Source organism: Hemitrygon akajei, chromosome 11 (genome assembly GCF_048418815.1).
Source record: "Hemitrygon akajei chromosome 11, sHemAka1.3, whole genome shotgun sequence".
NCBI lineage: Eukaryota > Metazoa > Chordata > Chondrichthyes > Myliobatiformes > Dasyatidae > Hemitrygon > Hemitrygon akajei.
Window position 1 is genome coordinate 139061335 of NC_133134.1, and position 27419 is coordinate 139088753.

Here is a 27419-nt window from a genome sequence, read left to right on the forward strand (position 1 = left end):
TCCTTTCAATATTCGATAGGTTTCTATGAAATCTCCCCTCATTCTTCTAAACTCCAGCACATGCACGCCCAGAGCCATCAAATGCTCCGCATACCTTAACTTTTTCATTTCTGTAATCATTCTCATGAACCTCCGCTGGACTCTCTCCAATGCCAGCATATCTTTTCTTAGAGCAGCATCCCAAAACTGCTCATGTTACTCCAAGTGGTCTGACCAAAGCCTTATAAAATCTCAGCATTACTTACACATTCTTATATTCTAGTCCTCTTGAAATGAATGCTAATACTCAATTTGCCTTCCTTACCACTGACTCAACCTGCAAGTTAGCCTTCAGGGAATCATGCACAAGGACTCCCAAGTCATCTTACCCCTCTGATTTTTTAATTTTCTTCCCATTTCCATAATAATTCACACCTTTAGACCTTCCAAAGTGCATGATCATACACTTCCCTACACTATATTCCATCTGCCACTTCTTTGCATATTCTCCCAATCTGTACATGTCCTTCTGCAGACTCCCTTCCTCAACACCATCTGCCCTCCACCCATCTTTGTATCATCTGCAAACTCTGCTGCAAAGAAACCAATTCTGTAATCTAAATCATTGACATTTATAGTGAAAAGAAGTAGTCCCAATATTGACCCCTGCAGAACACCACTAGTTACCAAGAGCCAGCCCGAAAGGGCCCCCTTTATTCCCACTTGTGGCCTCCTGCCAGTCAGCCAATCTTCTATCCATGTTTAGCAGCATCATGTGCAGCATCTTGTCAAAGGCTTTCTGAAAATCCAGATTCACAACATCCGCTGATTGTCTGCCCTGCCTGTTAATTCCTTAAGAATTCCAAAATATTTTCAGGCAAGATTTTCCCTCAAGGAAACCATTTGGCCTATTTTATCATGTGCCTTCAAGTACTCCAAAACTTCATCCTTAATAATAGATTCCAACATCGTCCAACCACTGAAGTCAGGCTAACTGGCCTATAATTTCCTTTCTTCTGCCCCTTTCCTTTCTTAAAGAGTGGAATGACATTTGCAATTTTCCAATTCTCTGGAACCATGTCAGAATCTAGTGATTCTTGAAAGATCACTACTAATATCTCTGCAATCTCTTTTAGCTACCTCATTCAGAACCCTGGGGTATAGTCCATCTGGTCTAGGTGACTTATCTGCCTTCAGACTTTTCAGCTTCCAAAGCACCTTCACCTTAGTAATAGAGAAGACTGATCCAAAATATGTATTAAATTAGTCCGCCATTTCTTTGACCCCATTACTGCTGTCCAGCATCACTTATCAGTGGACAAGATATCCACTCTCGCTTCACTTTTTCTTTTTATCTGGAAAAAAAACTTCTGTTATCCTCTTTTATATTATTGGCTAGCTGACCTTCATAATTCATCTCTTTATTTATTGTTTTTTTAAGTTGCCTTCTGTTAGCTCTTTAAAGATTCCCAATCCTCTAACTTCCCACTAATTTTTTGATGTAATTTATGTCCGGTCTTCTGCATTAGTGCGGTCTTTGACTTTGTCAGCCATAATTGCCTCATCCTCCCTTTAGAATACTTCATCTTTGGAATGTATCTATCCGGTGCCTTCTGAATTTTCCTCAAAAACTCCAGCCATTGCTGCCTTGCCGATATCCCTTCTAATGTCCACTTCCAATCAACTTCGGCCAGCTCCTCTCTCATACCTTTAATTCCCTTTACTGCACTGTAATATTAATACATCTGATTTTAATCATCTCCCTCTGAAACAACAGGGTGAATTCTGTTATGTTATGATCACTTCCTCCCAAGGGTTCCTTTACCTTAAGCTCCGTAATCAAATCTGGTTCATTACACAACATCCAATTCCGAAACTCCTTTCCTCCAATGGGATCAACCACAAACTGCTCTAAAAAACCATTTTGTAGGCATTCTACAAATTCCCTCTCTTGGGATCCAGCACCAACCTGATTTTCCCACAACCTAAATGCATATTGAAATCTCCCATAGCTACTGTAACTTTGCCTTTTTTAAAAATATACTCTTTCTTTCTCCTCATGTAATTTATATTCCATATCTGGCTACTGTTCAGAAGCCTGTATATAACTCCCATCAGTGTATTTTTAGCCTTACAGTTTCTCAACACTACCCACAAGGATTCTACATCTTCCAATCCTATGTCACCTATTCTGAGATTTTATTTATTAAGCAATATAATGCGGAATGGGTCTTCCAGCCCTTCAAGCCATACCACCTCAGCAACTCTTGACAAACCCTAACCTAATCACTGGAAAATTTCCAATGATCAATTAATCTCTCCGGTATGTCTTTGGACTGAGGGAGATAACCAATGCAACCAGAGAAAACAAATGTATCCCACAGAGAAGACATCCAGTCTCCTTACAGACAAATTAACTCTGAACTCCGGAATGCCCTGACCTGTCATATCATTGCACTAACTGCTATTCTACTGCGGCACGTGCATGTACACAATTTACATAAAATACCAACACATCAAATCTGAGCAATAAAAACACTGCTTCTTCTAAAAATAAAGCTATTCACTCTCCCTTTTGCTACTGAACAAGAGGGGCTCCAAGGAGCTGATCACTGGAAATACAGCTTCCAATAATCTCATCTGATCAGCCTTATCTGAGCTAGGAAGCTCAAAGTTTATCTTCAAGAGAACACCTGATCAGATTCAATTAAAAGACAGAACAGCAATCAACTATTACATGCAACTTCCAGAAAACTGAATGCTTGCTAAAATAAATAGAATTTTCAACCCAAATTCAGAGCACAGTTTGCAATTAGCATTCACCGAATCTAATATTCATAATTATTCTCAACTTTTTTGATTAAGTTAAAGAAACACAAGTTCTGTAGAGGTGAAATTTGTAGCTGCAACCTTTTGACAAAGATAATTAATACCACTGTCATCCTGAAAGTCCAAAGCTGTATTAAAAGTCTCACAAGATCTCCAAGTTCAGCTATCTTAAACCACAAAAATTAACTACTGAGTTGTAGAGGTAAATGGAGGTGTATTTAGTATCCATAGATTTTTTTGCTTTCATGTTCGTTCTGGTTATGCTACAAATGTCCTATTGTTTTTTTCACTATTCCAAATATTTCTTTTTCATATTAATGTTTGATGGACTATTGCGCTAGTGGTAATAAATTACAGACTACTTTCCTCGTGAGAAAGATCACATTATTCTTTGCTAAAAAACATCCAACTTATCAGTTCTAAAATATATCCAATAACCTTGAGCTGTTCCATCTTCATATCATAAAGATAAGTAAAGGCAAGAGGTCACTGAGTTTAATTAGACTCATGATTCCAAAATAATCAATGACTGTAAATTCCTAATTTAGTTTAACTGCCTCTTAAACTAAATCTAATTTCAATCTCTCCCATCCCATCAGATGAATCACCTGTTAATCATTCTGCACAAAGAAATACCACTAAACATCAGTCATTAAAATATCTGCTCTGTTACCATATAACCATATAACAATCACAGCATGGAAACAGGCCATTCCGGCCCTCCTAGTCCGTGCCGAACTCTTAATCTCACCTAGTCCCACCTACCCGCACTCAGCCCATAACCCTCCACTCCTTTCCTGTCCATATACCTATCCAATTTTACCTTAAATGACACAACTGAACTGGCCTCTACTACTTCTACAGGAAGCTCATTCCACACAGCTATCACTCTCTGAGTAAAGAAATACCCCCTCGTGTTTCCCTTAAACTTTTGCCCCCTAACTCTCAAATCATGTCCCTGCTCTGTTCTTACATATATTCTTCCTCATCTGGAAATATCTTTCTAAATTTTACTATTCAGAATCTTAAGTTTCCCCTCACTAATTCCCCATTCCTTCATTATTCAACCTTTTACACATGTTCAATGATCATCCCATATTTTCATCATTAACTTCGTACAAAGTGAAAAGGCTGCATTTCTTCCATTCAATAGATGAATTACTTACAATTACTCTCTCCATTTCCAGTCTTGCATTACCAACTGTACTGAAGTCAAAGCATTAGCCTTTTATCTGTTTGTATCAAAATCCTAAGCTCAACAGCCAAATAAAATTTCCAATTAACATTCCAATATCTGCACAATCTTCTGCATTTTTGTTTTACACTTTTAAATACATTTCTTCTTTACTGCCAATTGCCTCTGTCAACAATTCAGTTCTCAGTCTATCACCTTTACTCCCTTAAGTCCATGGAAACTGATGAAATTTTATGGTGCATAACCAACTTAGCCATTTATTGTCAGGCTTGCCTGGGCCATATTAACAATGAAAAGAGCACTGATCAACCAAGATGTCCCAAGGTGCCTCACGGGAACATTATCAAACAAAATTTGATACCGATCCACGTAACAAGATAGCAGGGAGATGACAAAAATGATTGTATAGAGTGTCAAGTAGCATTTTAAAGATGAAGAGGAAAAAAAATGGAGAGGTAGAAGGGGTGATTTCAGTTACTAGATGGTGACAAGAATGCAATCATAAAATCATTCTTCTTATTTGGCAGTTCTTCCATTCTGATTTTGTGAGTAATAGGTAACTGATCAAGAAGCCAATATGAAAACTACAGGAAGTGCCTGATTGAGTAAATGTGCAATTTGGGAGGCAATTTGCACGCATTCCATCATTTGCTCTGGATTTGAATGTTTCTGGTGCATGCGCTTGAGATGCCCAATGCCACCCCAAATGGTGCTCCTCCAATTTGAGTGATCATGGGCCAGGGATTACCAAGTCTGTGAATCTTCAATGGAGATTTTCAATGCATCATTGAATTATTGTTTTAATGCTATTAATGTAATAGTGTATCTGCTTGTAGGGGAGGGGGTGTGGGTGGTCTGATAAGACATACAATTATCATAGACCAGGCATGGGCAAACTACGGCCCAGGGGCCATATGCGGCCCGTTAAGCTTTTTAATCCGGCCCGCAGAACTTGATGAAATTATATTAATAAACCTTGTTAACGTTTTTTCCCCCACAATTCTGGCGTTTTCGCCACAACAAAACTAAATCCAGACTTTGATGCGCTGGCTAAAAAGGGAGACCAACAACACTGTTCCCACTGAAATTAAAAATAAGTTTCTTCGTTGTGTTATGTAAAAAATGCATTTGAAAATATTTTTTTCAATAAGCCTTACATGTTACATGTCATTTCTGTTAAGTGATGGACATGAGTAGTGCGCAGGTGCACGTACGTTCTCAAAATAAAAAATGCGCTCCAGATCAAATAACGCGCTCCGCATACTGGCGCGCTGTCACTGTTCTGTCAGTGACACTGGTCGTTGTTGAGTTTTGGCACAGGGGACAATTGAATAAGAAGGAGCAGGACAAGTAGACCTGCATCTCCTACCATTTTTGAAATAAAGACAGTCAGGAGGAGAGTGATGATGATAATATCTTGAAGGATAACAGAATTTTCAGTGCTTTAAAATAATAACTGTTACTATTTAAAAAAGCTGTATTTTATTCATTTAATTTTCAGTGTTTTAAAAGTCATTTCAATAAATAGCTAAATACCATGGGACTTCAAAGACAGATATTTTGTTGTAATGCATTTGTTCATTTTCAAGTGAAATTAAAGCACATGTTTTCTACATATCCCATGATATTTTATTTTCTCTTATGAGGTGTATTACCAAAACACTCCGTCCATCTGCTCCTGGTCCGGCCCCCCTGTCAAATTTTAGAACCCTTTGTGGCCCACAAGTCAAAAAGTTTGCCCACCCCTGTCATAGACTATGGAATAGAGCTGACTTACTATAATGTCTCAATGGTAAATATGCCAGCCAAGGAGAAGATGCCGGTATTGGTTCACAAATCTCTCAACTACATTTGGCAGATTGAAGAAGACAATCTTGCCATGCTGAGGTGCCAGCTGTAAATAGCCCATAATCCAAAGAACAATTTTCTTTAAAAAATCATTTTTGGGACAGCAGTGAAGGTAGTTTTGCCCTTGGATCTCAGCAGGGTACAATCTTTGGTACTCAGGCCATCAACTGCTTTGTCAGTTCTTGGGAAATTATAAATTCCATTACAACACAGAAGGCCGTTCAGCCTATCACAACTATGCCAGATCTCAGAGCAGCAGCAAAGCCACTCCCCCACTTACTTTTATGTAGCCTCTCCTTTCACCTACTGATCAATTTCACCTAATTCTCCAACCACCCAACTACACAAGGGATAATTTTACAGTTATTGTTAACTTACCAACTAGCACAACTTTGGGACATAGGAGAAGAGTAGAACCCAGGGGAAAACACATATGGTCACAAGGAGAAAGTGCAAATTCCACACAGACAGCACTGGAGGTTAGGATCAAACCTGGGTCACTAGAGCTTTAAGACAGAAACACTATCCACGTTGCCACTGTGGCAGTTGTCATGGTGGTCACCTGTTTTTCCTGTTCTTTAGGTTTCTTCTGGAGCTTGCCTTCAAGGGTGTGAACAGTTTCCATTTCAAGAATCCTTTGTTTAATTCCCCAGATCTTCTGGTGGAAATTGAACTCCTGGGGCAATGATTTCAGACCACTGGATGCAATTCAGGAACTTGCCATAGTTTTGAGGTTACTGGTGAGCTAAGCCCATAAGCTAAAGACCCCAATAAAAGCAACAACAAAAAATCCAGAACTATCAGGGTTCAGCAGCTAAATATTGCACAAAAAAACTGGCTTGGTCTACTACCAAGATCAAAGATCTAGGTCCACGGAGAGTGCTTGAAGAACTTTACACACAAATTATTATTTTAATTTCTTTTTACTATGGCATTGCCTTTTATGATTTTTTAAATTTTTTTGTATCAAAATATCTCCACTCTTAGTAAGTAGCTTGTCTTCATGGTACATAACTTGATGAACACAAAAGGTTAACCATTTTATTGAAGCCTGCTTAATCTTATCAAGCTTTTACTAAACATTATATACAACTGTGACACATTAATAAAAGAGTGAGGACTAAATACCGATGCACTGAAGAAACAGACGCTTTTGGTTGTGGCGGAGTCCAATTCCGAGCTTCTGACGTTTCAATAGACCATTCTCTACCTTCAGCCAGGGTAGCAACCTGAAAGTCAACAAGAAAAATAAGTGAATATTCTGTTGTCTGTCAGACTGCCAGATGGGTCAGCTTGTCATTTTATTTAAACTTGTAATTTCAGAACAAACAAAACTCAGATTTTTTAAAGAAACACATTAATATGAATGTGTACATTGTTAATGATGCAGAAACTATTCTGTTAAGATGGTTGCCAAGAAACAAGATGAAAATATATGCTAAACCCCCAAGCTTCACTATTTGCATGAGGTATCAGAAAATATACAGGACAATGCAGAAAAATTGCCTTTTAAAATTTCTCCCAGACAGTTTTCCTATCGTATTTACAGTGTTTGGGATGATGATTTCCAAATGATCCACTGTTTGATAGTAACTATTAACAGGGAGGGGTTGCTCATCTGGGCTCAAATTGTTGATTAGTTTCTAACTCTAAAACTATCATCGATAAAAGATGCACAATATTAATGACACATCTTGGCTGTTAATATGCCTCTAAAGAATCCTAAAGGAAAACTCACTATAGGAGCCATCCTGAAATAGATAAGCTATTGCTAAAAGTAAGCATGAATCTTCCCGGTAAGATATACGTACCATTAAGATACATATAGAATCACGAAAACAGAAAACAGAGAGCAGCAGAGAAAGGTCCAATTTTTGCTTAACATTAATCACCCTTAAATGTACGAACTCTCTGATTGAACATATTAAATATTGCTTACTTCAGTTAAAGCAAATAAATAAAAAAATTCTTTGTTTAGTTTATATGAAAAGAAATTACATTGGTCCTAATTAGAGCAATAGATGGCTCGAGACAATTCTGGACTGATTAATCCTGCAGCTTTTCAAGAATAAAAACCACTTCCACAGCACTTAAACATATCTCAAATAATATCTGACAAACATTGATAATTATACCATTTCAAACAGAGTCAAGGGAACCTGAACATTCATCTGAAACAATCACCACCATTCAAGGAACAGGAGTTTGCTGAGCCTAAGAATGGAATTTAGAGACAAATACTCAGATTTACAGACTAAACTAAGCCCACATTTAAGACCTTAAGCTGAACAAGTTTTAATTTTTCGAAAGTACCACACAGCAAGCAAACAATTCATTCACATGCATCTACGCAATAAACCAATGGACAACAATATACAAAAATTTGTTACTGACAATCATCATTAACAATGAACAAATATAATGAAGGACAATTTATGCTTTTAAACATATTTTAGTACAAATATAAGGACATGAGAAACATCATAATTACCCACTAAAGATATTATAATCACCTGTTGTATAGCAACTAGGCATCCAATTTGAGATATCAAATGTATCTCAAGAGAAGAGCAATAACAAACTTACTCTTTTACAGACTTTGACACTTCAGAAACACCCCATATTAAATATTTTGCAACAAGTGGAAACTAGCATGAGGATGAGGATTCAATTACAATTCAATAGGATGTTATATATGTCAAAGCAATGATATGCTAATAAAGTCACCATTTTCCTTAAGGTTGTACATTTAATGTCTGTGGGTTGTAGTTAACCCAATGAAATTTACTTGATTAAGAACACTTCATAGTTAGGGTCCAACTAAATTGCATTTAATCCACATTAATTCAATGACCTTGGTACCTTGTCTCTGAATAAAGCTGCAGCACGACTATTGTATTTCTCTTGTAGCGACCAACATGGATCATAATCTTGTGATTCCAGAAATTGGCGGAATTTTGCATTACCTCCAACCTTCATTTTTTCCAACTCTAAATCCTTCCATTTATCCATAGTGACAGACCGTACAAAGCTACAAGATAGAAGAAAATAGTTAATTTTCACTGCATTGTAGGTCAACAGTTTATTGGTTAAGAAAATCTGTTTACTGCAAGTGGAAAAACCTCCTTTACTAAACCAAATATTTATAAGTACTAACATATTCTTAATACTGTATTAACTATGGTGCTCTAGTGCCCTGCAAAAATACTTAACAGAGATACTGATCATTCATTTTTAAAGAATCTTATCAAAGTGGGTTTTGATATAGGAATCTTAATCTGACAGGAACCTTTCCAAATATGTTAAGCCTCGCAAAGAACAATTAATGCAAAATGATATCTACCACTACGTCGAGAAAAAAACTGAGATTGTAAGTTGTACAAGAACTGGGCTTCATTTTTCCAACAAGTTTGGGGCTGCAATGTTGGTTGGGAACTTAAATGAACAATCAACTCAAGCGAATATCAGAGCTGTCCTCCTTCATCAAAGGACAGGATTTCCCTTCCTCTACCAGTGTTGCTGCCCTCACCCACATCTCCTTCATTTCACAGACTTCCATGCACCACAACACGCAAGATTTCGCAATGACCACCTATTTCAATTTGATTTCCCATTCCCAGTCCAACATATCACTGTACTGCCGTGATGAGGACACTCTCAAGTTGGAGGAGCAAAACTTCATATTCCATCTGGGTAGTGTCCAACCTGACAACATGAACATTTCTCTCTCTTCCTATTATTTCTCCCAGACCCCCTTCTCTCTTTTTGCATTCCACATTCTGGCTCCCCTCTTACCCTCCATCTTCTCAACTGCTCATCACCTCCCTCTAGTGCCCCTTCTCCTCCCCTTTCTCCTATGGTCCACTCTCCTCTCCTATCAGATTCCTTCTTCTTCCACCCTTCACCTCCCAGCTTCTCACTTCCCTCTCCCCCACACTTCCAACCTTCCCTCTCACCTGGTTATACCTATCACCTACCAGTTTTTGCTTCTCCCTCTCACTCCACCTTCTCACTCTGACTTCTCCCCTATTTCCTTTCCAGTCCTGATGAAGGGCCTCAGCCAAAAACATTTGTGCTACTTGACCTGCTGAGTTCGTCCAACATTTCTGTGTTGCTCTAGATTTCCAACATCTACAGTATTTCTCACATTTAAGCCAACATCTAATTTCTATTTAGTGACAAGAGGCTACATATGCTCCAGCATTTTTACTTTACTGCCTGTTTTATCCTTATTTGTTTTACTCTCATTTCTATTTTGCAGTTGGTTTTTATTTTGTGCCAATGTACCTGAGATGGACTCCAAGACCTCTATGCTTTCCTGAGCACTCAAGGCAAATCCATATCCCATAAGTCACACTGACCCATTGTGGATTGAAAGCTCCACATTCAAAGCAAACCTAGAACAGAAAATTAAGACAACATGAATAATAATTCTGCTCTTCCTCAGAGACTGCCATTTTCTTAAGACACGTTTAACTCAAGCTAATTGTAAGTTTTTAAAACAAAACTGTACATAAATTTGATTTCCTGTAATAATAACAATGAAATTTCACATGTACAATCACCAGAAACCAGAATTTTTAAAAAAGTATATAAAAAAGACCAGCCTTATTTGATGGCCCCATAATTCCAAAGTTAATTGGCATAGCATCGTGTATTAGAGTAGGCAAAGGTGGGAAACAATCCAACTCTGCCTACTTATACTGATACTTTAAAATTCTAAATGAATTCAGCAATTTCTAACATTGTGAATTTTTACAGTGCCTGCTGGAAAATTCATGCTCTATAATTTTAAAAAATACCACCATCAGTTACCAGAAGCAGTTACAATTTAAGGTAACACACACAAAATGCTGGTGAAACGCAGCAGGCCCAGGCAGCATCTATAGGGAGAAGCACTCTCGACGTTTCAGGCCGAGACCCTTCGTCAGGACTACTGATCCTACATGTCAAATAAATCTCTTATCTGCCATGCAATACACACACTTCAATCTACATACTGAGAATAAACAAATGGCAAGCCAAACTCTAAATATAAAGCAGTGTCAAAATAAAATGAAATTAAGCTATTAAAACAAAAAAAATGCTTCTTCAAAGTTTCTAAGCATTCAGTCTTATACAGTTTTTTTTTAAATTGGTATATTCCAATGCTCTGAAACATTATTCAACTTGTATTACCGGACAGATATGAAGTTAGTTAGAATTATGCAGAAATGCTTTACTTATCACAATTTTGGGCGATATTTTATTCCAGTTAACAAAATAGAATAGTGCACAGATAAATTCCTGATGAATCCAATGTCTGCTCCAAATTCAGAGCAACCAATCCATCTTCTTTTCATACTCATCATTAAGATTCCGGGCTGTGTGCGCTCAAAAGGAGTGGGCTACTTTAATTCTACAATTCTGAAAGCTTGCCACCTTCGTGGATTTGTCTTAACATGCTTGCAACCAATTGATAGATATTCATTCTCATGATTAGTCATCAACTCCATTATTGCATTATACAGCCATCAGGACAATATAAGAATGGACCTGGGTCTTTTAAGGTTTAGCATCATTTAGTCCTTTGCATTTCTTTGTGTGCCTCAGTGTTTATCGCTTGCCAGTAACAGTTGATTGCCTGAGGTAGAAATAATTAAGTTCAAGGCATGGATGGGGCAAATAGTCAGTATTCTTTTCACATCGTAAGGGTATCAAAAATAAGAGGGCACAAGTTTAAGATGAGAGGAAAGAGTTTTAAAAGGATCTAAGAGAAGTTCTTTCTCCACAGACTTATTAAAATGTGGGACACTAAAGGAGGTGGTGGAATCAGATACAATCACTACATTTAAGAGGCATTTGGAAAGACTCCTGAATAGGTGAAGCATAGAAGAATACAAATGTAATGCAAGCAAATGAAATTAGTGGAGACAGGCAAAAAGGTAGGCATGAATGTTATTGACTCAAAGAATCATTTTATGCTATAAGATTCTATGACTCTTAATACAAACAACTTGCTGATATTAACAAACGGATACCCAGGGCAAGGTGCAATAAATATATGAATAGATTGTTTTTTCAGTAACTTAAGAAAGCTTTCATGTTGTCAATTCTATCTTTCCTCCTCCCCCAAAGTGAAAAATTTGAATGATATTCAAAAGAAATTTCCAACCCAACAAGTCAACTTTATCCAATAGAATCAAAGTTGTTAAAAATAATACTTCAATACAAAACATGCCAAATTATAAAGTTCCAGAGAAGTAATACCTTTGTGGTTATTCAAATTATATGGTTTACAATTTCATTTTCAGTAATCTTAGGTCTTGATGTATCTGAAAACGTTGTGCACAGAAATGTGACAGAGTAAGGACAGGTAGTCAACATTATTGTTGGAGGACACCTTAATAAATTAAATGGCCTCAAAACTGCCTTTTAGTAAAATTAACTGATGATATAATTGAAGAAATAGATTAAGGATACAAATATGTCTATTACCAAGCCTCCATAAACTTAGAATCTTCGTATTTCAGTGAATTCCACTGCATTTAGCAGTAATCATGCATCAAGAAATATATTCTTATTACATACATTGTTTTCATCTTGAGTCCTCACTTCTTTAAGAACTCGCCTTGTCCTTGGACTTGCCATAGTATCTGGAAGCAAATAAGAGAGCATTGTTGGATAATTGTAATTCCATCCCTGTAGCAAAAGTCACTTTAGAAAAGGTAAAACGTGAAAGATGTAATGCACAGTTTACCACTTTCCTTCAATGCAATCAAAAAAAGTATATATATTAGGTGGAAAGAATTTACAACCATGTGAAATAAAAATACCGTGAATATTGAAAACTTAATACTGAATAAATATAGGAAGTTTGTTAACTTATGCAAATAAGCAGATTTTGATATACTAAGCAAAGTAATATGCACTTTACATCAGAACTGAACCCAAAGTAATTAATTTTAATAATGGAAATGAAATTAGGAGTGAAAACCAACACAAGCACTCACAGCAGTATGCATAGATTTAATGACCAAACTGATAACATGACATCAGTAACAAAGAATATAGAATAGTTCAGCATTGGAACAGGCCATTCGTCCCACAATGTTGTGCCATACCAATCAAATTAGTAATCAAAAGACCAACTAATCTAATCTCTTCTGCCTACACAATGTCCATATCCTTCCATTTCCCTCATATTCATGTGCCTATCTAAGTCTACGTCCACACTAGACCGGATAATTTTGAAAATGCCGGTTTTGCATAAAAACGATAGGCGTCCACACTATGTGTTTTTAAAAATATCTCTGTCCACACTAAAACGGATATTCCGGCGAATTTCCTCCTACTGTGCATGCACAGGACACATCTACCGAAAACAAGCAACATGTTTGGTGTCGAATCTTGCCGTGAAAGACTTGCTGTGCGTTTGTTCAGTTACAGACCAGAAAAACTTAAATGACAGACAGCTGTTGGCTCTCATGCAGGAGGACTTAAAAGTAAAAAAAAACACAAATACTGGAGCACATGGAGGCAACCGACCGTGAGTTCACAGACAGTATGACCCGGCTGACGATGAACATCGAAAAACTGACAAACTCTGTTGCATTAATAAAGCACCTTGTTAAATGTATAAAACATGTCTGCATCAGTATTTCTTGTATTTCCATACAATGTTACATTAGGCTATTACACGTCTATTGTCAGAGAAGTACTTGCATAAATAGGTAAACCACCTTCATATGAGCAAGGACAAAAAACAGGGCAAAGTGAGTATACTTATTTATCCAGTAAGTTATGGGTCAAAGTACTTATGAATACATTTCTAACTCTTCTGGCTTCAGTCTCGTTGCCGTCTGTTCTGAAATTGTTAGGTTGTGTTTAAGAAAACAATGAAATGGCGCGCTGCCATCACCATCTGTTCCACACATCATGACAGCGTTTTTAAATTTCCGGTTACCCCGTCCACACTGCTTCGGCCAAGCAGCATTTTCAAAATCACACACCCTGGAGAGCGTTTCTGAAATTCTCCGGTTTCAGGGGATGAAAATGCAGTTTTAGTGTGGACAGAGGGTAAAAACAAAGAGAAAAGGCTTCGGTTACAGATTTATCCTGTGTAGTGTGGACATAGCCTAAATATCTCTTTAAAATCTCTAATGTATCTGCCTCTACATCTCAAACACAGCATTCTAGGAACCAGCCACTCCCTATATGAAAAACCTTCCCCTCACATCTCTTTTGAACTTACCCTATCTCACATTAAATGCATACCCTCTACTATTAGACATTTTGACCTTGGGAAAAAGGTACTGTCTGTCCACTCTATGCTTTTCATAATTTTATAAACCTCTATCAGATCTCCCCATAGCCACTCCAGTTTGTTTATCTTATCTGTACTGGAAAACTGCAAATGTCACTCCACTTTAAGGACTGGAGGCAGAAGAAAGGAAATTATAGGCCAGTTAGCCTGACTTCAGTGGTGGAAAAGATGATACTGTTACTAAGAATGAGGTTCGAGGTACTTGAAGGCACATGACAAAATTGGTCAAAATCAGCATGGTTTCATTCAAGGAAAATGTTGCCTAATAAATCTGTTAGAATTTCTTGAAGAAATAACAGACAGGATAGACAAGGAGAGACAGCGGATGTTGTTTATTTATATTTTCAGAAGGCCTTCAACAAGGTGCCACACCTGAGGCTGCCTAACAAGACAAGAGCCATGGTTATTACAGGAAAGATACTAGCATGGATAGAACATTGGTTGATTGGCAAGAGGCAAGGTGTGGGAACAAAGGGGGCCTTTTCTGGTTGGCTGCTGGTGACTAATGGTGTACCACAGGGGTCAGTGTTGGAACCACATTTTTTGCATTATATGTCAATGATTTAGATGAAGGAATTGATAGCTTTGTGGTCAAATATACAGACAATACAAAGATAGGTGGAGGGGCAAGTAGTATTGAGAAAGCAGAGTGTCTGCAGAAGGACTTAGACAGATTGGGAGAATGGGCAAAGAAGTGGCAGATGGAATATAGTTTAGGGAAGTGTATGGTCATGCTCTTTGACAGATGAAGTAAAAGCATGGACTATTTTCTAAATGGGAAGAAAATTCAAAAATCAGAGGTGCAAGGGAACTTAGAAGTCCTTATGCAAGATTCCCTAAAGGTTAAATTGCAAGTTGATTTGATGGTAATGAAGATAAATATAATGTTAGCATCCATTTCAAGGGGACTAGAATACAAAAGCAAGGATGTAATGCTGAGACTTTATAAGGCATTGGTCAGACTGCACTTGGAGTATTGTGAACAGTTTTGGGTCCCTTATGTAAAAAAATATGGGCTGTCATTAGAAAGGGTCCAGAAGAGGTTCACGAGAATGATCCCTGGAATTAAAGGGTTAACGTATGAGAAGCGTTTGATAGCTCTGGGCCTGTTCTCACTGGAGTTCAGAACAATGAGGGGGTATCTCATTGAAACCTTCTGAACATTAAAAGGCCTAGACAGATTGGATGTGGAAAGGATGTTTCCTATAGGGTAGGAGTCTAGGATCAAAGGGCACAGCCTCTGAATCCGGTGTTCCCAGCCTGGGGTCCATAGGCACCTTGGTTAATGGTAAGGCTACATGGCATTATAAAGTATGGGAACTCCTACTCTAAATAGAGGGACATCCATTTATAACAAAGATGAGGAAAAATGTTCTTAGCCAGAGGGTGGTGAATCTGTGGAATTCATTGTTACAGACAGGTGCTTGGTTTATCGGGTCTCAAAGGTTATGGGGAGAAGGCAGGAGAACGGGGTTGACAGGTACAATAAATCAGCCATGATGGAATGGTGAAGCAGACCTGATGGGCCGAATGGCCTAATTCTGCTCCTATGTCATATGGTTTTAGAGTCTTTCCATTATAGCAAATGCCCTCTAATCTTGGTAACATCCTAGCAAACGGCTTTGGCACCCTCTCCAAAGCCTCAATATCCTTCATTTTGGTCTGGGGGTGGGGGCAACCAGAACTCTATACAATACTCCAAATACAGCCTAATTAAAGAGTTTTATAAAGCTGCAGTATCCTGACTTTTGAAGTCAATGCCTCAACTAATAAAGACATATTGATGCTTGCCTTTGTAACTACCCCATCAACTTGCAGAAAGCTATGAACTTGGACCCAAGATCCATCTGATCTAAGGGCAAGGCATTTGACAGTGTACTGTCTCATTAAATTTGACCTACCAAAATGCAATACTTCACATTTGGCTGGGTTAAATTACATCTGCAATTTCTCTACCTATGATAAAGTTTTAAACTGGAAAATGAAGACTAACTATCTCGGATAAAAAAAACATGGAAAATGTCCACATAAACATGAAGTATTGCATTAAAAGAAAGGAAAAAGACATTGACAAGTGTCTGAACCCTGCGTTCTGGTGACCTGTAACACCAATCTTCTATTTATAATGTTTTCAGTTGGAGAAAAGGAAATCATTAATCAGTCGTTCATCATTCCATTGAATCAGTAGTGACTGATTCAAGCCATTTCCCAAGACAATTCTCATATACTTTTAATTCTCTCATTGGCCCAAAATTAATTAATCTTCAATATAATCAACAATTGAACAACCAAGCCTCAAGTGCAGATGGACAACCACCCAAGAAATCTCTCCTCAGTAGTTACTGGCTGACCCCCAAGACAGAGACAACTCATGATTATATTTTGCTATTTGAAGGAAAAGCCCTTCAGCATCCACCCTTCCCAAAATTTTCATTTCAAAGAAACATTCCTTCGTTCAAGCCATGGTATATGCAGGTAAACCCTTCCTGAATCTTTGTAGACAACTCTCATCACTAAAATCAATGTGGTGATTCAATGTTATTCAATCTTCAAGCATACTGCTATTATAGTACAAGACCAAAGTTGCATAATAATTTGAAGGTGGTCTTACCAACACCAGTGCAATTGCTGCTAGACCACCTTAGTTCTGTACACCATAATGGCATGTCAATATTTTTCAATAAAAGTTGGTACCATTAATCTTCCTAATTAATTTCTGCATCTGTTTGTTAATACTCTGTATTTCATGAAATTACAGAGATTTCTCCATAGTTACTAGACTCTCGCTATTTCAAAAAAGATTATCTATACTACCTTGCAAAATAAATAACTTCTCATTCCCAATACTATACTCCATTTCCCACCTACTTGCCAACTTGCCCTTTGCATACAGTTTGCATTCTCTTCACTTTCCCATCCAGCTTTGTAAAATCAACAAGTCTGGATGAAAAAGACAGTGTTCTGTGTCCAAGTCTTATCTAAGATTCTATCCAAGACTGTTTTATAATCCAGGTCCTGCTAACTACAAACACCTATTGCAACAAAAATCGGGTAAATGGCCCTGGTCCTAAACTACTAGAGGCAATGTTAAGGATAGAGGACTTCAGAGTACCCAGGCAACAGATTGGCAAGATCTACATAATTTTTATTGATGAAACTCTTAAGGTTTTCCCTTGTTCCAGTCACCAGCTCAAGGCTCAGCTTTTGCATTGATCATTTTGAAAGCCTGAAGTTGTGCATTGTATTCAATTTTTGGAAGTCAACCCAATTGGCAATTTCAATAAATTTTGATGAAGACATTTTGCATTCTTTACAATTATATGGGTCTGGACATGTAAAAAAATAAAATATGAAAACAGTTCCTACAAAGTACTACGAGATTTACATTCATTCTCCTTATCTGTGGTTGCAGTGAGGTGACTTGTGATTATGTCAGATTTTTTGAGCATTTTATGCAAATCTCAAAAGGACAGTGGTGATCTTATGCAAAAATATTGTAATCTTTTATTTCAGATGAAATAAAACCCTGAACACACTTTCCTTCGGAAATGTGCAAATGTACACTTACACACACAAATTAGGAAGGGTCCGAATGAGTCACTACAACTAATCACAGCTATTCTGTGTCAAAGGTAGAGTGATGCAGGGGGAAAGTTGAAAAGCATAGGTGGACATGATAAACAACACATTTCTTCCCCATGACCTTCAACACTCAATCACCCTGTAAAAAATATGCCCTTGTAAAGAATATATTCATTAGCCAATTTTTTACCCATTCACTCAACCTGACCATTTGTTTTTTTCAGTCTGAACGTATTTTCCTCATTGACCACCCTGTTCCCAACTTGGTTTTAGATCATCAAGATCAACAGCAAACTTGGTTATGTTACAATCAGACCCCTTCAAAGACAATGATGCAGATCTCACAAAACCCAAAAACTGATCTTTGCAGCATTCAGCTACCCACAAATGATAAACCGTAAAAAGTGGGCAACTATTCATATTCCCTATACTGCTTTTCAACCAATTTTCAATCTACAAATGTCATGTACAGCAACCTTTGCATAACATCTTATTGACATCTTATCAAATGACTTACAAATTTCGGACGCTGCCATCCAGCTAGACGGGCTAGCTTTGTTTCGTTCGGACAAAGATGCAGCCGTCTCCGGTAAGACTCGCGGTGGCGGTGTCTGTGTTTATATCGACACGGAATGGTGTAAGAACTCTGTGCTGCTTTCCAGACACTGCTCATCGTTAGTGGAGTTTGTGGCAGTTCGATGCAAACCATTTTATTTGCCACGGGAATTCACCTCTGTCCTTATATTCGGTGTCTACATTCCTCCCAGCGCTAATGCTAAGGAGGCACTCTGTGAACTGTACGGGGCTATTAGCGAACTGCAAAACGCACATCCTGATGGTCTGTTTATTGTCGCCGGTGATTTTAACCACGCAAACCTTAAGTCAAAGCTCCCCAAATTCCATCAGTATGTGGACTTTGCAACGAGGGGGGAGAACGCATTGGACCTGGTTTACACAAACATTCCCGACGTGTACCGGGCAGAGGCCTGCCCTCACCTCGGATACTCAGACCACATCTCTGTTATGCTAATCCCAGCATACAGACTGCTCATCAGGCGCTACAGACTAGTTCAGAAGCAGGTGAAAACCTGGCCAGCAGGAGCCATCTCTGCTCTTCAAGACTGCTTTGAGAACACTGACTGGCACATGTTCAGGGAGGCTGCAACCGATGGCAACACTACCAACTTAGAGGAGTACACAGCATCAGTGACCAGCTACATCAGCAAGTGCATTGATGATGTTACTCTGCCCAAGACCATCACTATACGTGCCAACCAGAAGCCATGGATGACAGCAGAGGTGTGTGCGCTGCTGAGGTCCCGCGACTCCACCTTCAGAGCAGGCGACAAGGCAACTTTAACAACAGCAAGGGCCAAACTGTCCCGAGCCATCAGAGGGGCAAAGCGTGCACATACCCAGCTAATCCACAGTTACTTCCAGGACAGTGGCGACACGCGGCGCATGTGGAAGGGCATCCAGGACATCACCAATTACAAGACAACATCACCTGACTATGCAGGTGATGCCTCCCTCCCAAATGCGCTGAATAACTTCTATGCCCGGTTTGAGGCAGAAAATGACGTGGCGGCGAGGAAGTCCACCCCTCCTGCCAATGACCAGGTGCTGTGTCTCTCTGTGGCTGACGTGAGAAGAACCCTGTGCAGGGTCAACCCATGGAAGGCTGCTGGACCAGACAACATCCCTGGTAGAGTGCTCAGAGGATGTGCAGACCAGCTAGCAGATGTTCTCACTGACATCTTCAACATCTCCCTGAGCAGCGCTACCATTCCAACGTGCTTCAAGGCTGCCACCATTGTCCCCGTGCCGAAGAAGTCTTCAGTGTCCTGCCTAAATGACTACTGTCCCATTGCGCTTACATCCATCATCATGAAGTGTTTTGAGAGGCTCATCATGAGGCGCATCAAGACCCTGCTGCCCCCCTCACTGGACCCCCTGCAGTTTGCATACCTTCCCAACTGCTCAACAGATGATACCATTGCCACCACACTCCACCTGGCCCGAACCCACCTGGACAAAAAAGACACATACATTCGGATGCCGTTCATAGACTTTAGTTCAGCATTCAACACAATCATCCCTCAGAAACTGATTGGAAAGCTAAGCCTACTGGGCCTGAACACCTCCCTCTACAACTGGATCCTAGACTTCCTGACTGGGAGACCTCAGTCAGTCCGGATCGGGAGCAGCATCTCCAACACCATCACACTGAGCACGGGGGCTCCCCAGGGTTGTGTTCTCAGTCCACTGCTGTTCACTCTGCTGACCCACAACTGTGCTGCAACACACAGCTCGAAACATATCATCAAGTTCGCTAATGACACCACCGTGGTGGGTCTCACCAGCAAGAACGACGAGTCAGCTTACAGAGAGGAGGTGCAGTGGCTAACGGACTGGTGCAGAGCCAACAACCTGTCTCTTAATGTGAACAAAACAAAAGAGATGGTTGTTGACTTCAGGAGGGCACAGAGCGACCACTCCCTACTGAACATCGATGGCTCCTCGGTAGACATCGTAAAGAGCACCAAATTTCTTGGTGTTCACCTGACGGAGAATCTCACCTGGTCCCTCAACACCAGCTCCATAGCAAAGAAAGCCCAGCAGCGTCTCTACTTTTTGCAAAGGCTGAGGAAAGTCCATTTCCCACCCCCCCATTCTCATCACATTCTACAGGGGCTGTATTGAGAGCGTCCTGAGCAACTGCATCACTGCCTGGTTCAGAAATTGCACCATCTCAGATCGCAAGACCCTGCAGCAGATAGTGAGATCAGCTGAGAAGATCATCGGGGTCTCTCTTCCCGCCATCACGGACATTTACACTACACGCTGCATCCACAAAGGAAACAGCATTATGAAGGACCCCATGCACCCCTCATACAATCTCTTCTCCCTCCTGCCATCTGGGAAAAGGCTCCGAAGCATTCAGGCTCTTACGACCAGACTATATAACAGTTTCTTTCCCCAAGCTATCAGACTCCTCAATACCCGAAGCCTGGACTGACACCTTGCCCTACTGTCCTGTTTATTATTTATTGTAATGTCTGCACTGTTTTTGTGCACTTTATGCAGTCCAGTGTAGGTCTGTAGTATAGCTTTCTCTGTGTTTTTTTTTATTACATAGTTCAGTCTAGTTTTTTGTACTGTCATGTAAACCATGGTCCTGAAAAACATTGTTTCATTTTTACTATGCACTGTACCAGCAGTTATGGTCGAAATGACAATAAAAGTTGACTTGACTTGATAAAAATCCAATCAGTTTTCCTCTTAACTGCCAATCTAGTTACAAAAGTATTACTTTATTAGCACTGTCAAACACCAATTCCTCCCCATAAAAGTTTCTCATGATACTATTTCATCCTGACAAAAGCTTCCAGCATTGTCACTAATACTTATGCTAGCCCATCTGTCCTATAAATTCTCTTTCCATCATTTCTTCAACAGTGAACATGTGATCAGACTAGACCACATTTATACATATAGACTCAGTACTTACAAAGCCATCCCATGCTCTCATCTTGGCCTCTCTGACCACATCTCCATGTTCATGGAGAAATCAGTCGAGAGCGCCATCACTCTAAGAGAGCCTAATGAGACAATCCCTATGATTCAGGATACATAAACATTGAAGGCACAGACCTCAAGGAATATGCCTCATCTGCCACAAGCTATATCTATAAGTGTGTAGATGACATCGATACCTCAAGAACAGTTATCTCACAGCCTAAACAAAAGCCCTGCCTGAACACAGAGGTGCGCTCCCTACTAAAAACCTAGAACACTGTTTTCGGGTCTGGAGACACTTGTACAGTAATGATCCCCAGCATATGTGGCTGGCTTTCAAAGGCATTACTGACTAGGCAAGGAGAAACAGTGCCAACTGTACCAGTGACATCTCCGAGCACTGTGAGGGTCATGTTTTTTGACTTCTCCAGTGCGTTCAACACCATCCGCCCTGCTCTGCTGGGTGAGAAGCTGACAGTGATGCAGGTGGATGCTTCCCTGGTGTCATGGATTATTGATTACCTGACTGGCAGGCCACAGTACGTGCGCTTGCAACACTGTGTCAGACAGGGTGGTCAGCAGCACTGGGGCTCCACAGGGGACTGTCCCGTCTCCCTTTCTCTTCACCATCTACACCTCGGACTTCAACTACTGCACAGAGTCTTGCCATCTTCAGAAGTTTTCTGATGACTCTGCCATAGTTGGATGCATCAGCAAGGAAGATGAGGCGGAGTACAGGGCTACAGTGGGAAACTTTGTCACTTGGTGTGAGCAGAATCACCTGCAGCTTAATGTGGAAAAGACTAAGGAGTTGGTGGTGGAGCTGAGGAGGGCTAAGGCACCGGTGAGCCCTGTTTCCATCCATAGGGTCAGTGTGGACATGGTGGAGGATTACAAATACCTGGGGATACGAATTGACAATAAACTGGACTGATCAAAGAACACTGAGGCTATCTACAAGAAGAATCAGAGCCATCTCTATTTCCTGAGGAGACTGAGGTCCTTTAACATCTGCCGGACGATGCTGAGGATGTTCTACGAGTCTGTGGTGGCCAGTGCTATCATGCTTGCTGTTGTGTGCTGGGGCAGCAGGCTGAGGGTAGCAGACACCAACAGAATCAACAAACTCATTCGTAAGGCCAATGATGTTGTGGGGGTGGAACTGGACTCTCTGACAGTGATGTCTGAAAAGAGGATGCTGTCCAAGTTGCATGCCATCTTGGACAATGTCTCCCATCCACTTAATAATGTACTGGTTAGGCACAGGAGTACATTCAGCCAGAGACTCATCCCACCGAGATGCAACAATGAGCGTCATAGGAAGCCATTCCTGCCTGTGGCCATCAAACTTTACAACTCCTCCCTTGGAGTGTCAGACACCCTGAGCCAATAGGCTGGTCCTGGACTAATTTCCATTTGGCATTATTTACTTATTATTATTTAATTATTTATGGTTTTATATTGCTATATTTCTACACTATTCTTGGTTGGTGCGACTGTAACAAAACCCAATTTCCCTCAGGATCAATAAAGTACGTCTGTCTGTGGTCCTCACTAAATCTCTAAATCAACTTAATGTATGATTTGAGGCATGCAACACAATGCCAGCCACAAAAGTTACACCCTTCCCAAGTGAGCAGCCATTGTATAACAGTAGATGCAAGAAGGACTCTGCAGAGAGTCAATGCCCATAAGGCAGTCGGGCCGGACAACATCCCAGGCTGAGTACTCAGAGAGTGCATACCAGCTCACTGACATTTTTAACACTTCACATCCATGCTGCTCTCTCCAAAAGCTTCAAATCAGCCACCACCATCCCTGTACCAAAGAGCTCTACACCTTCAGAACTAAATGTCTACTAGTCAGTGACACTGGTGCCAATTATTAAGTGCTTTGAACAGCTGGAAATGGCACATGTCAAACATGGCACATTTCTGGGGAGCCATCAAAAACATGACTCGTGCAAGTAGCCTTCAAGTACTCCTGTTTCAGTCTGCTACTGCTGAAAACCACAACTACATCCAAGGTCTGTACAGTTAGCAACATTGTTTTAATCTGATTTTAAAAATCTACCGTAGATTCCGGACTACAGAGCGCACCTGATTAAAAGCCGCAGGCTCTAATTTTAGAAATAAAATCAATTTTTTTAATTGTAAAGGCCGCACCGGATTAAAGGCCGCACCGGATTTTAGGCCGCACCACTACTTTTAAATATACATACGTATCGGTAACACAAATTACGTTGCATATACTTTTTTACTGAACAGCACGAACAACATTCCAATATCTCCTAGCGACTGGTAAAAATATATATACTGCAGCCTACCAGGAAAAGTTATTGATCGACTTTAACTTAAAAGCAGCGTTTTCGCTCGGGTCTAATCGGGTCTGACGCACTTGCGCAATGCGATCGGGTCTAATCGGGTCTGACGCGCTTGCGCATTGCGATCGGGTCTAATCGGGTCTGACGCGCTTGCGCAATGCGATCGGGTCTAATCGGGTCTGACGCGCTTGCGCATTGCGATCGGGTCTAATCGGGTCTGACGCGCTTGCGCAATGCGATCGGGTCTAATCGGGTCTGACGCGCTTGCGCATTGCGATCGGGTCTAATCGGGTCTGACGCGCTTGCGCAATGCGATCGGGTCTAATCGGGTCTGACGCGCTTGCGCAATGCGATCGGGTCTAATCGGGTCTGACGCGCTTGCGCATTGTGATCGGGTCTAATCGGGTCTGACGCGCTTGCGCAATGCGATCGGGTCTAATCGGGTCTGACGCGCTTGCGCAATGCGATCGGGTCTAATCGGGTCTGACGCGCTCGGGTCTTGCTTTTCTTCAAGTATTTTCCATGTTGATGAGGGTGAGTACAAATGACTGATTTACAATAATTTAATTGTGAAAGTGCGCTTGATTTATCGTACAATTTCATTGGACCTCTGTGAACTACTCATCAATTTTATTGGTCTACTGTTACGAGGCAAAATGTTTACGAGGCGGCATGAAAAAAAACCATGTATTAGCCGCTCTGGATTATAGGCCGCAGAGTTCAAAGCTGTTCAAAATGTGGGAAAAAAGTAGCGGCTTATAATCCGGAATCTACGGTACTTAAAATCGACAGAACTCAAATGGACTCTGGACACTGGTACTGTTCCCCTAAGACAGCAGAAGGGATGCTGAGCTGGTTTAAAAGTTTGTTTAAGGAAGATTAGCTTTCATTAGGACCAGCTGCATTCTGTTTCACGAAATCTTGGTTAACTTCCCGCCATTCCAGATGCAATGATACAGCTGGATGGTTTCACAATTCAATGCCAAGTTTGGACTGCTGAGTCTTTCAAAGGCAGAGTAGTTGAAGTATATTTCATTATCAACTCCTCATGGTGTATAAGCATGGTGGTGCTGTCCCAGTCCTGTTCATCAGACCTTGATCATCTCGTGATCAAGTGTCATCCAGTTTACCTGCCCTGGGAGACTTCAATGATCATCTGGCTAGAGGTATATAACCCACCTCAGGTCAATGTCAACTGAGCAATGGAATCAACAGGCATGAAAGAGCACATGCGTCTGATGCCTTCCCCATCAATTTGGGGGACCTTAACCAGGCCAACTTGAAAAGTCTCTAAATAATTATTACCAACAAATCACTAGTAGCATCAGAGGAACCAATACACTGGACCACTGTTATACCACCATCAAGGCACTTACCGTGCTATCCCACATCCACACTTCGGGAAGTCTGATCACCTGGTTCAACTTCTATTCCCTGAGTATAGGCAGAGACTGAAGACTGCAGCACCAGTAGTGAGGAACAAAAATGTATGGACAAGAGATGCACAGGAGCATTTGCAGAACTGCTTTGAATCAGTGGACAAGACTGTATTCAAAGATTCATCTTAAGAGTCTGAATGAGTACTCCACAGCTGTAACTGACTTCATTAAAACCTGTGTAGATGAGTGTGTACCTTCAAGAACTTACTGAACATACCCAAATCAAAAGCCGTGGATGAACCAGGAGGTTCATAGTCTGCTGAGGGCTAAATCTGTGGCATTCAAGTTTGGTGACCCAGGTTTTACCAGAAAACTAGGTACAACTAGCGGATGACTATTTCAAATGGTAAGGAACAATTCCAAGCGAGGCTGGAGGAGACTTCAGATACACAACTCTGGCAGTTTTTGCAGGCCACTACTAACTACAAAGCGAAATCTAACACCATGAATGGCAGTGATGCTTCACTTCCAGGTGTGCTCAACACCTTTAATGCTTGCTTTGAAAGGGAAAACAAAACTATAGCTGCAGCACCCCTGGTGATCCTGTGATCTCTGTCTCAGAGGCTGACGTCAGGATGTCTTTCAAGAGGGTGAACCGTCGCAAGGTGACAGGCCCTGATGGAGTACCTGGTAAGGCTCTGAAAACTTGTGCCAACCAACTGGCGGCTGTTCAAAGATATTTTCAATCTCATATTGCTACAGTTTGAAGTTCCCACTTGCTTCAAAAGGGCAACAATTATACCAACACCCAAGAAGAGCAGGGCAAGCTGCCCAGTACCACTATCTATGGTGATGAAGTGCTTGAGAGGTTAGTTATGGCTAGAATTAACTCCTGTCTCAGCAAGAACCTGAACCCAATGCAATTTGCCTACCGCCATAATATACCTACAGCGGACACGATCTCATTGACTCTTCACACAGCCTTGGATCACCCAGACAATACAATACCTACACCAGGATGCTGCTTTTGACTATAGATCAGCATTTAACACAATCAGACTTGCAGTCCTGAATCCACGATTGTCTGGCTAGCACATCTCAAATACCATCTATAAATTTACTGACAATACAACCATTACTGGCAGAATTTCAGATGTTGACAAGAGGGCATACAGGAGTGAGATATAAGAGCTAGTTGAGTGGTGTAGCAGCAACAACCTGGCACTCAATGTCAGTAAGACTAAAGAACTGATTGTGGATTTGAGAAAGGGTAAGACAAAGGAACATACACCCATCCTCAGAGGGAGCAGAAGTAGAAAGAGTGAGCAATTTCAAGTTCCTGGGTGTCATTATCTCTGAGGATCTAACCTGGACCCAACATATCGATGCAGCTACACTTCATTAGGAGTTTGAGAAGATTTATCCAAGACACTCACAAATTTCTACAGATATACCTTGGATAGCACCGTCTGGTATGCGGGGAGGATACCACCACCTTGTCGTAGTGGAGAGGCTTGTGTGATACTGAGAATGATGCTGTCTGGAGCTTAGCTCCTGGTAGAGTCACCCATGGTGGAAAGGTCAAGCGGGAGGATCCAGATGAAGTTCGGTCCAGTCAAGACCCTAACAGCAAGGTGGGCAAAAGACGTTGTTAAATTAGAGTCTCCGGAATCTTGACAGGACCCCCAACCATCTTTGTCTCCATGCCACTGGATTCTGGCTGTTTCTCTGTCATGGACTGCATGATGGCTGCTTGGGCATCAATCTTCCCACATTAAAAGACTTCTTGCACAGGCATTTCTCCTGGTTTGGTAATCCAACATAAACAAAGCCCTATGGTGATCAGAAAGCGGTGACAGAAGCAGGACAGTGAAGTCTAGGAACTCCCAGCCATAATCTAGCAAACAGGCAGTGGTGTTAAATACAGTCATCTTGCTCTTGGACTGAGGCAGATAGAACTTTTCAGCAGCTGCACCCATGACTGAGCAGCCTTATTCAGACCCACTCTGCTCACCACACGAGGAAAGGTCAGAAATGGTGCCTTAAAAATACACTGCATCCCAACTCCTAACTGGATTATCGCATCCAGTGAGATGACCAAACTGTGATCAGCCAGCTATTTCCACCACCACTTCAATGACCACTATCGCAACAGGACTTGTGGATCATGGACTGACCTCTTCAGTCATCTCAAGTCCCACAAGTGACCAGATCAACCACCAGGAGAAGAATCATAATCATGCTCTTCTATGAGTGGCTGTGGATGATGTGGTGGGGCGGGGGGGGGGGGGGGGGGGGGGGGAGAGCACTACTGCACAGGATCGAAGTAAGCTGCGGAGAGCTGCAAACTTAGTCAGCACCATCATGGACACTAGTCTCTGTAGTATCCAGGACATCTTCAAGGAGTAATGCCTCAAAAAGGCTGTGTCCATCATTAAGGGCCCCCAACACCCAGGACAT

General features: G+C 40.8%; 1 protein-coding gene across 4 annotated transcripts in view; it reads right to left on the reverse strand.

Annotated features, from left to right (window-relative positions):
* The window catches only part of arfgap1 (ADP-ribosylation factor GTPase activating protein 1), a 62560-nt gene that overhangs the window by 13425 nt on the left and 21716 nt on the right, over positions 1-27419 (reverse strand). For all 4 annotated transcript variants that reach the window (XM_073061790.1, XM_073061788.1, XM_073061789.1 and 1 more), the window contains exons 2-5: positions 12422-12486; positions 10139-10248; positions 8714-8882; positions 6980-7080 (exon numbers count right to left, since the gene is read on the reverse strand). In XM_073061790.1, the coding sequence (XP_072917891.1) occupies positions 6980-7080; positions 8714-8882; positions 10139-10248; positions 12422-12481 (440 nt within the window). In that variant the 5' untranslated portion in view covers positions 12482-12486. The remainder of the gene's footprint in view (positions 1-6979; positions 7081-8713; positions 8883-10138; positions 10249-12421; positions 12487-27419) is intronic.